This window comes from Primulina huaijiensis, unplaced genomic scaffold (assembly GCF_012295235.1).
Source record: "Primulina huaijiensis isolate GDHJ02 unplaced genomic scaffold, ASM1229523v2 scaffold24871, whole genome shotgun sequence".
NCBI classification, from domain to species: Eukaryota; Viridiplantae; Streptophyta; class Magnoliopsida; order Lamiales; family Gesneriaceae; genus Primulina; species Primulina huaijiensis.
Genome location: NW_027356090.1, coordinates 279,666 through 291,097, shown reverse-complemented (window position 1 = coordinate 291,097; position 11,432 = coordinate 279,666). Strand labels below are relative to the sequence as shown.

General features: G+C 33.9%; 2 protein-coding genes across 2 annotated transcripts; one reads left to right on the top strand and one right to left on the bottom strand.

Moving 5' to 3' along the window:
• The first annotated feature begins 1,629 nt into the window (after positions 1–1,629).
• LOC140967328 (dol-P-Man:Man(5)GlcNAc(2)-PP-Dol alpha-1,3-mannosyltransferase-like) lies at positions 1,630–6,064 on the top strand. The gene is made up of 13 exons (XM_073427791.1): positions 1,630–1,917; positions 1,999–2,033; positions 2,155–2,292; positions 2,627–2,695; positions 3,209–3,366; positions 3,483–3,549; positions 3,648–3,701; positions 3,968–4,056; positions 4,538–4,654; positions 4,996–5,126; positions 5,222–5,300; positions 5,559–5,615; positions 5,695–6,064. The coding sequence occupies exons 1-13, from the start codon at positions 1,749–1,751 to the stop codon at positions 5,879–5,881; spliced, it is 1,350 nt and encodes a 449-aa protein (XP_073283892.1). The 5' UTR covers positions 1,630–1,748; the 3' UTR covers positions 5,882–6,064.
• A 606-nt stretch (positions 6,065–6,670) lies between these two features.
• Positions 6,671–7,018, bottom strand: LOC140967347 (rapid alkalinization factor-like). The gene has a single exon (XM_073427820.1). The coding sequence runs from the start codon at positions 7,016–7,018 to the stop codon at positions 6,671–6,673; it is 348 nt and encodes a 115-aa protein (XP_073283921.1).
• Between the last annotated feature and the right edge of the window lie 4,414 nt (positions 7,019–11,432).

Here is an 11,432-nt window from a genome sequence, read left to right as displayed (position 1 = left end):
CAAACAATGTCTCTTTTGGTTCTTAAGCTAGTATCTCAGTCGTATATCCAAATATCCATAGCTCAACACACATGAATAATAGTATTGTTGATAGTGTTAACATTTCAGAAATGTTTCATGGCACAATATCTAAATAAAAAAATGTTAGTCCCACGCGCGGCAATTTGAGATAATAAATATGAAAATAAAGAATAAATTGGACACCGAGATTTACGTGTAAAATCCTTAAAAATTATTAAGGTGAAAACCAATGCAAGATGAAAAGAATTCCACTAAAATATTTTTATGGTATACAACCAACTCACTGTGTTTCTAAAGAGAACACTCTCTCTTTTAATATAGGAGAACAAAACACCTCACAAATATTATACAACTAAGCATTCAAATGCTATAAGATGATAGAAAACTCGAAGAAGAAATGATTTCAGAATGATGGAAGAAAGCTTTATTTATAGGAATTTTCGTTTGTGCGCGTTTTCGCGTTTGAATTTTCCCGTTAATTTTGCCTACTGCTGCAAAATGTGTTCAAAGTATTTGTTCTCACCTCATTTAATATATGACCCAATTGCCGACATCATTATTTTACTGACAAAAAATTAACGTCATTATATTTTTATCACGTTCAAGAGGGAACTTTTTTGGCATGTGTGATGCGTCTATGAGAAGCGTCATATGTCAACGAGAGGTTCGAGCTATCAATTTAGAAAAACGGGATGGTGTATATATGCAGACATTACTTGTTGGACTGTAGGGAATTTGTGCACATATTGACCTCATGCGGTTTGAGGATGGGATTGCGATTATATCCACGGAGTCATCACGTGTGATGCATTTTACTCGAGTTGAATGTGAAACCAGTCGTATTGAAGAGATGAATGAAGGGTTCACACTTTGGTGAGGATTCCTTTGCTTTTGGTACCAAGATCTCTAGTCTTGATGTGGGAAGATACACGTTAATAATGGAAACATCAAATAATTCGCAACCCTGGATTTCAACCCTGAGGAGACTCCGTCGAACCGGATAGATAGAAGTTATGTCATCCCTAGATCCACACGACACAAGAATCAGAAATGGAGGTCCTCCATGTTTCTGTTAGACTTCTCGATCTCGATTAGGAACATAATATATTGGGTTATAGATGTTCGTTTATCTATTTGTATTTTTTTTTAATTTCTGCATCGAGTTTGAATTGAAAGACGCTTGAAGTTAAATGTTATACTTGCATATTGAATATAGTCCGAGTATGCTCGATGTTGTAACTTGCCATAAATCTTTCACTTTTAATGAAAAGTGGGATCAAAATGTGGCAAATGCCAAAATACTTTCTTTCAAGAAATTCCTCGTGCACTTGACGCATAAATAAACGTTGGGTTATGCTATATCTCAAGTAGATGACTATTGATCGAGTTTGGACGTGTTTAAATTTTGATATTTTTAATATTTTTTATTATATTAGTATATAATAAAAATCTTAACTTAAATGAGTCGAGTTTGAGTTAAGATTTGAAATCGACAGAATTTTATTTAAAAACGAAATCTTCTATTATATTTCACGATTACAATAAATATATATAGTATAGTATAACTGTCTCATAATTCTTTGTTGTTTGGTAAGTGAAGATCCCCCACTTCCGAAAGTTGACTCGATGAGTCGTATTGTGGGATAAAACGCAGCGTTTTATTGTCACTCGGTTGCTTCGGTTTAAACGTGCAACTGGTTGCAAGTACGTGCCGGCATTTTACTCCTATGCCTAGACAAGCCACGACAATCCGGTCGACCGCGGCCGTGAAAAGGCCGGCGATACAGACGGAGTCCTTCACTCAAATGATCCTCAATAATTTTGAAATACTGTTCTCCTTGTTCTTATTAATCGCCGATGCAATCCTCGTTTTTCTCATCATCACCTATGTTCCATGTAACTACAGTTCGGCACTTTTCTGATTTACGTACATTATATTTTTCAGTTTTTGACACTTTTGTTCAACATGGGTTTCAGACACGAAGATTGATTGGGACGCATACATGTCCCAGGTTAACTCTTCTAGGATCTTTCATTTTTGTTAAAAAAATTACTTTTATATTATTTTAGGACTTTGAACTTTGGAAGCAAAAGAAAACCTTACGATTTTTTTTTTCAAATTAATGCTGATAGGTCAGCGGATTTCTTGGAGGAGAAAGAGATTACAGCAAGCTGGAAGGGGATACTGGACCACTGGTGTATCCTGCTGGATTTCTTTACATATACTCAGCTATTAAGTTTCTTACTGGAGGGGAAGTTTACCCTGCGCAGGTATATTTCACTTTCTTGTTTTATTTCTACTGATAAAATTGTCTGTTTTTAAACCAGCCTTTTTCGGGTTGGTATGAGTATTGAATTGTATTTAGGGAATTCAAACAATTATTTCTCCTGATTGTCATTTGATGAGTTAGTGCACAAGCTCAGTTAAAGTTTGTGTGGATCCGGAGTGTACTGAATTGGCAAGTCAGCCCTTTCAGTTTGTTGTCTTTATGTTGAGTGAGAAATTCCACTCGTTAGACTAGGTGATTAGTTTATCCTGTTTATTCACTTTCAGTTGTTGCGCTTAACTTTTAGTTTTGAATCTCATACAATCTTGTAATTGCAGATTTTATTTGGCTTTCTGTATGTTGTGAATCTTGGACTGGTCTTGTTCATTTATTTGAAGACCAAAGTGGTACAGTAAATTTCTCCTTGATTTTGATATTTCAGTTGCTACATTTGTCGGGATGCTACTTTTGTTATAAAATTCAAAAATTTGTTATTTGATCTTTCTTTGGTTGAAGTGAAAAATCTAAAAAAAAGGGAATTTAAAAGAGATTTTCATACTAGGAATCTCCGAAATCTTTGAGTTTAAGCTATTTAGATTTTTCGGTTTCTTACTAGTGACCAATTTTTGAAGAGAATGGGAGTTGGAAAAAATGTGTCTGATTTTAGAGTAGATAGATTAATCTTAGGCACTTTCCTGCATGGAATCCATGAATGGATTTTATGATGATTGTTGGTGGGGGTTGGAGGACTTATGGTTTATATCTTCAAATTTTCAAGAATGCTGAACTAAAGCTATCTATAGTCTAAGCTAGTCATGTACTTTGTACCTTACGACACATGTACAGGTGTTATTCTCTTAATTCTGATCTGAAAAATTTAAGCAATATATCAGGTGTTGATTTCACATAATTATTTGCAGCTTCCTTGGTGGGCTTTTTGCTTGATTTTTCTGTCTAAGAGAGTACACTCCATATTTGTGCTTCGATTGTTCAACGACTGTTTTGCCACTACACTTCTCCATGCCGCACTGGTTTCTTTTCTTTGCCAAAAGTGGCATCTTGGTTTAACTATTTTCAGGTAGCATAGATAATTTAACTTATTTTTTCGCCAGTATTTTTTTCGTGGGAGTATTGTCAGTTACCTTAGTCATTTCTTAACTAAAGCTGTTGCAAACATTCCTTCTGTTAGAACAGTGGAGCTGTCTCAGTGAAGATGAATGTGCTCCTTTATGCACCTACCTTACTAGTACTCTTACTGAAGGTGCTTACCTTTTGATTTAAATTTCTTAAGAAGTACCAGTATGAGAGTTCGCATCTAAGGAAACTCTTAACTCTTGCCTGGAAAATCTTGAACTGCAGGCTATGGATATATTTGGGGTGGTATCTGCTTTAGCAGGTGCGGCACTGGTGCAGGTGCGTGCTATTTAATTCTGTTTAGTTCAGTAACTGTTAATTGTTTAATAACTAACTTGAAGGCTTTTAGTCAGGTCGAATTTTTTTTTTGTACTATATTTGTGGGATATCATATGCTTGATTCATCCTTTTGAAATTCTTAAATTTTTTATTTTTGTCCCTTCACTTTATTTGTTACAAGTCAATATTAATTGAATGACGAGCCACTTGATAGTGATTATCTGATTAATTTTTTACTTCAACCACCTCTGGTGGATGGTCTGCAGATTCTCTTAGGACTACCTTTCATTTTTTCATATCCAATTGCATACGTCTCGAGAGCCTTCAATCTTGGTCGCATCTTCATCCATTTTTGGTACTTCAATTGACCCATAAATTTCTATCAATGACAATCTTACATATGTGATACTTGCATGTTTTAAGTTTTCAAGCTTCGGTTGTGATATATTTTCGAATTGTCTATTCATGGTTATATTAACCAGCATTTAACAGAGATGTAGTTTCCCACAGTTGCCGTCTTCCTCCCCCTAGTCAAATGAGGAGTAGGGGGCACAGAGAATTAAACAAACTGCTGATGGGTATCATTGTGGTTTTGCTTTCCAATTATGTTAATATGAAAATAGCCTCATGGGATCTGAAAAACTGTTAGTATTCCTGTCACACGTTGGTTTCTATCAACAACCTTACCCTAGCTTTTTTCGGATGATTGACTAGAGTCCCTCATGAAAAATTGATAATTGCTCTCGGTGTAATTGGAAGACCATAAGTTTATATGATTGTCTGCACTCTATCTCGTAACTATGAAAGACATGACTATGTTTATCTGTATTTTACAGGTCTGTTAATTTTAAGTTTGTTCCAGAACCTATTTTTGTTAGCAGAGGATTTGCGCTGTTTCTACTGGCTGCTCATCTCATTCTGCTTGCAATCTTTGCACACAATAGATGGTGTAGGTACGCAATACGCCATGGTTTAACACTTGGAGTTTAAATTGATTTAGAATCCATTGTACTTGCTATCTTAGTCATGGCTAATAGAGTTATCACCAACACAACTGGTTCCTGCATCACTAGAACACCCCTGGTAAAGAAGTTTGTAAAGTCCATAGTCCACAGGGGTATCTCCTGAAAATTTCCATTAAGCCGAAAGAGACTGATTATACTGATATTTACCTAGATTACGACCGACAAATAGACCTGACCAGTTTGTTGTATTCAACTTGGTGTCGGTATGTATTTTGACCGTTTTGAATTGTGATTCTTTTTCTTTTCTTTGCTATCCTTATTTGGTGCAGGCACGAAGGAGGTTTGTCCTCTCTCATCCGTTCTAGACTTGTTCAACTGAAGCTTAGAACTGCTTATTTGAGTTCTTTTTCACTCAAGCAATTCAATAAATCTTCGACTGTCATGGCTCTTAAAACAGAACGTAAGCAATAGCTAAGCCAGTTAAATAATTCATTCCCTCTTTTACGGTTCATTTTGACACCTTTATACGCATCTGCGATATTACTGTTCCTGCAGATATTGTAACAACTATGTTCGTTGGGAATTTCATTGGGATTGTGTGTGCGCGGTCTCTTCATTATCAGTTCTACTCTTGGTAAGTTCTCTAGTTCTTTTTCCTTTACATTTTGGCATGTTATGATATCAAGGAAAGAAGATTGGCTGCACATTGATTAAGGGCCGTAGAAGAACCAGTCTTAGTGTGCTTGCTTCACACCATAAGTTGCCTTGAATAAATGATCTCAAGTGATTCCATAATTTCATACGTGGATCTTATGTGTTATTAATATTTGCTTTGAGAGTGGCGTAATTTTAGATCTAACTATGTTGACGTGTGAGCTCTCTCGTAATGCAGGTATTTCTATAGCTTACCATATTTATTGTGGCGAACAACATTTCCCACATGGTTACGGTTGGTAACTTGGCCATCAAACTTGTTCCATAATTTTAATGTTTTTGATACTGATTCAGGAAAGTACTATTTTCTGCAGTTTAATATTATTCGTGGCAGTTGAGTTCTGTTGGAACATCTACCCGTCTAATGTTTACTCATCCTTGTTGCTGCTCTGTGCCCACCTAACTCTATTAGCAGGCCTCTGGAAGGCATCACCTGAATATCCATACATGGCTAATTCTAAACATAGATCAGCAGCAAATCTTGAAAAGAAGGCTAGCTGAAAACTTCAAGTTTAGGTTGTTTCGATTTCATTTTTGTGAAAAAGATATGTTATGTATGATTTTGTTTCGGAACTTTTCTCGATGTTCATTTTTTTAGATAAAAACTGAGATTTTAGCTAAAATGAATTATTATTATTTTGCTAAAAAATATTTGACTCCCATTCATTCGTATGAATCCAAGTTTCTTCCGACCGCATAGAAACATTCTTCCAAGTTTCATTCTTATGCTGATGTCCATAGGAATTTTAGGAAGGGTTGCGCATTGATAGTGTTAGGCTCGTTCCAGAGTATTCAAGACTTGATAAAAACAAATTGCTGCTGAAGCATTTCCGGCCTATTAAATCCACATTTTAACCGAGAGATGCACAGAGATGGTAACCTTATTACTACCTTGATCAAACAAATTTTGCCATAATTCATTCGTTTGACATATTGATTTGACACTACAGAAAAATCAACACCATCCACAGAATATGTATAAAATATACAAATAACAGTTTACTGCCTTCTGGAATTTTGCAATTCCATAGCAAATTGTCAATCGTGCGACGGAATTTAAACATAAAATTACCAAAATAACAACAATAATAATGAACATTGAATTTTCTGGTCGAATGTGCTCTGTAAGAAACAAATCTATCGATGGAACAAACGATGAACACAATTACACGTATATCAGATCTTTCAAATGCAAACAAACACAATTATTCCCACAATCATACTGTTATCAATTATCATACATACAGGTGTAGTGTATATATGGTACATTTAAAAAGAAATGGAAATCATTTAACTCCTGCACCTTGTGGCGGCGGTGCACGACCGAGTATACGGATTGGCTTGGGCACCGGGGCGGCAGTTGTAGTACGACGCGCCTCTCCTTGAGCACGGGACAGAGTTCGCCTGAAGCGCGCCGTAGCTGATGTACTTCGTGGTTGCTAATATGCGCCGGTTGACTTCGGAATCCATGTCGAACTCTCCACCGTCGGCCATGCACTCACCTATGGATCCTCTGCAGGTGTCAGGATTGCTCATGGGTATCCAGCTGAAGTCGCTGCCGGCTTCTGCGGATTGGAGAATGATCACCACCACCAGCACGGCGGAGAGGAGGAGGGGGAGAAGCGGAGATCGCGCCATTGATTTTTTCTTCCAAAAGAGTTTTACTTCGTTAAATTACTTGGAATTTGGAAAACCGAATAATCTGGCAGCTGTGGAAGCTCATTTTAAGTAGTTTTACAGTTAAACAATGACCCCAATATTCTAGTGATTCACCAAATTGCCCTTCCATTTCAAATAGCGTAGGTCTCCTTTTTTATTCTTTTCTTTTTTTTAATTATGATAGGGTCGCCTTTTAATTTTTCTCAGTTTTCTTAAATTATATTTTAATTAGTTATTATTGGTGATAAAATATATAAAACTTTATTTTGTTAAAATAAAATAATCATTATTCATGTAGTAAATAAATCAATTTGATTTTTTTTTTGTAATTATATTATCATTGATAATAAATATAATATCGTTTATGAAAATGAATCTTGTTTTATTAACTTAATTGTTATTTATATTTATTTAATTTTTATTTAAAAAAAACGTATTCCAAAAACTAAAAACTGAAAACCAATATGTAATATATTTCGCTTTAGAGATCCTAAATTCTAAAGTATGCCAATAAGGTGTGTGTTGGGCCATTGAAGAATAGAGAGATTCTTTAATAATTCATATTGAATGCATTGATCTCAAGACAGAATTTTATTTAACTTGATGTACAATTGGATACCATAAAGTTTGACATAGGAATACTATTAAACAAAATGATTTTATTTTATGACGTTGGAATCCGTAGTTATTCTCGACCTAACACAATATTTTATAAATCAAACTAGTAAAATAAAACACATTATTTATTCGAGAATATATTGATGAGATGAATCGAACTTCTGTCCTAAAATCAGAATAAAAGATATAGAACAAACATGGGAGGAGGGATGACGATGACATAAATCAATATTATATATTAGAAAATTGCAAATGACAGCAGGCAGTTGGTGGTATCCTTTACCGATTCAAACGCGTCGTCATTGGTGTCGATAAGTTGGATCCCTCAATCTTTCATTACCTACCATGGAAAACGATATATTATGTAATATAATACAATATCATCCTCTTTTTATGGTTTATAAATTGATATATATTGATCTTAGACTAAAATCACCTTTTGACATCTTCAAGTAAATTAGGTGGTGCTTAGCTTGATATTCTCATTTTTTTTTAAAAAAATTATGTCATGAATGGAATATGTAGATTTATAATACAATATAATAATTATTAATGATGCATAATTTGAAATAAATCAATTATCCCTTTCTTTTTTTCTTTTTTTTTTTACTTCAGCTCCAACTAAATAATTGATACCCGATCTCGATATTTCGCGTTTTTTTAGAACATTACGTTTTTAAAATTTCTCTATAAAAATAAGCCAAACCGGGCCTTGATGGGTTAAATCTTCTCTCAATTTTAAAATATGGGCTTCATTTGCGCCCATTTATACGGAAAAATGTTTTCTGAAAAATTCATTAATCAGCCCAAACCTTCGACACCTCATGCTCTTTTTGTGTTGTTTTGTTTGTTTGTTTGTTTTTTAATGATGATGGAATATATTGTCGTTATTTTTCGACATCTTTCGTCGCGGTATTGATTGACGGTTACAAAGATGAGATGATTCCAAGTTATTTTCGTCCGATTCGGAGTTATCTTAATAAAAACACGGTTAATGAATAAAAACTGTCACGCCCCAAGCTCGGGTCCGCGTCTGCGTGACTGTACAATGAATCCCTATAACAACTATTTCGTATTCTTCTTCGTTTTACGAAAATGATTAACCCAAGTTGCTATAGAAGTCCATTGTAAGCAATTATAAACTCATTTTAAATCTTTAATTTTTAAGATGTGGAACAAGATCAGTATCACAAAAACACATGTTCTAAGAAACGCATTTCAAAACCCCAGTTACGAATCGACTTGTTGGAAACTTACACTGATGTAAAATTTTACGAGTAGGTCTCTTGTGACACGGTCTCACGAATCTTTATCTGTGCGACGGGCCAACCCTACCGATATTCACAATAAAAAATAATACTCTTAGCATGAAAAGTAATAATTTTTCATGGATGACCCAAATAAAAGATATGTTTCATAAAATACGACCCGTGAGACAATCTCACACAAGTGTTTGTCAAATTTTAATTGATTCATTAAGATTCGCCAGAATTAGATTATAACGATAGGTAATAATATTTTTAATTCCCTTAGTGGATAAGGTCGATACAACGAAGCAAGGAGTTTGTGTGAAGTACAATTTGCTTCATTCTGTAAGGAGAATATATAAAGCTGAATTGTATAATGGAGAACAACATAATTTAGGGCAGGGCACGCGATGTGGTACATGGAAAACGAGAAAGCAAATGCATTATGAAAAAAAAAAGAAGAAGATGTCTTTATGCACTAATAACACTGTCTGCCTATAATTATCTCAAGGTTAAAAAAAAATGAGAGCATTTGGCAATACGTGTTGTCCAGCACTATATATCAAATTAAAGCATTGCAAAACCAATCATTTTATACATTCTAAATTAAACATATAATTTAAATTAGGTAATAGTATTTTTGATAATCGCAATGTTTTTAACATGACGAAAAAAAATTCAAGATTCGAATAGATTTTTAGAGTTACGTTGTTAACACTTGGGATCGATACCTCATTTTTTTTTCAGATGTTATCATATAATGTTCTATCACGAAAAACATTATGCTCATCGATTGAATGTGCGCGCCTAGCTTGTATTCCACCAACTGAAAAAGGGAAGAATATTTGTGGCGGATGCGGCGCGCAACAACCTCAATGGATCATGCAGTCACGTATGAAAAGGAGATGCTTTTCTTTAATTTGTTGGGGAAAAAAAAAGAACATATGATTTTTTTGCTTTCTTGTTGGATTAACTAGTATAAGAGATTTCTCTCAAACATTTCTTGATTAATCGAAAATCGCCAATAAATATATTTTGAGGTAATAATGCTCTTATAAATGTAAAAAGATATATAAATGGTGTTTGTTTGAATGAAGAAGTATTCGAAATACTTCTTATGGGAGGATTAATGCTAAAAAAAAATAATATTTTTAATTTAATATTAAAAAAACGCATAGAGAGTTTAATTTAATGAATAAATTAATATTTGACTAAAATATTAGAAATATGTTAATTAATAAGCAACTTTAAATTATGTAAATAAGGAAAAAAAATAAAGTAATATTCTTGTATGTTTTGTGAAAATATGTCGTTGTATTTAAAAAGCAAATATATGACTACAATTAAAACGTGTTTCTTCAAAAAGAGGACGGTAATGATAAAGTATAAACCCCCATTGAATGGGCAAAGCAAGAGGAAAGTGAACCTCAATATCTTTGTTTCAAATAACTTAGTTTTTAAATCAAAGGCATTATATTGTTTTGTAATGCTTTCATTTTTTTCCAACTCTAATCTTTCAAACCGTAAGCGGCGTTTGATAATCTATTTTATAACATGATATGATATTTGTTTGTTTAAAAAATATATGCGTTCTTCGGAGCAATCTTCGGGGTTATAACATTACCTAAACTTGTAAAAGGTAAACATGAAAATGATCGATCACTACGGAAAGGCAAAGATATCTTGCTCCAGAATACAATTTTTCTGGTGCATATTTTACAACAAGTTTGTACAAATTAAAAGTAGTTGGGCATGTAGGCCGAGTGTTGCAATCAGAGAAAAGAATTTCAATTCTGTTTTAAGTGGCTCACACGTCAATCACACCAAGTACGTACGAGCTAGATTGCTAGAACTGATACTTAAAGCCAACAAAATTTTATTCCTTGTCTGTTTTTCTATGCATATATGCACTTGTTTATGCAATAAAAAAGAGTTATTTTGTAAGAAACATGCGCTTGATTTTGATTATACATGCTAGCTCCTAGGTGGGAAGATGTTATATCCATACGAGGCGCGCGAATTGGCGGAACCAAGTTTTCTTTTCTATCCAAATTAGAATTTTCTAAACCATGATTGAGCTAATATTCACAAATGGAGTTCCGGGCTACCGGAAAATATGACAAAATTTTGTGTATAAAAAATATATAAAAAAAAAAGTCGCCCGGGCGAAGCAACACATGGCTCCACAGTTGGGCACGCGAAATCGCTAAATTTCTCCTAGTGTAACATCCATCGTTTCTCACCTTTATCTTGTATCGTCGTGTTAGATGCTTAAAACTTGAAAATACGAATCGTGAAAAAATAATGTGAAACATGATAGCAAATGCAAATCACATCTAATCCATTTAAATGATACATCTTCCTTTATTTTATATATTCTAGGCGTTGTTTTTATTAATGTATAAAGGATTAAGGTTATTTAATTCTTTAAATAGATACTCCAACTTCCTTAACATATTTTATTTTCAATTCCTTCACACCATGGACTTTATAAATGAAAGAATTCAACTTTTACAAAATTAAACATA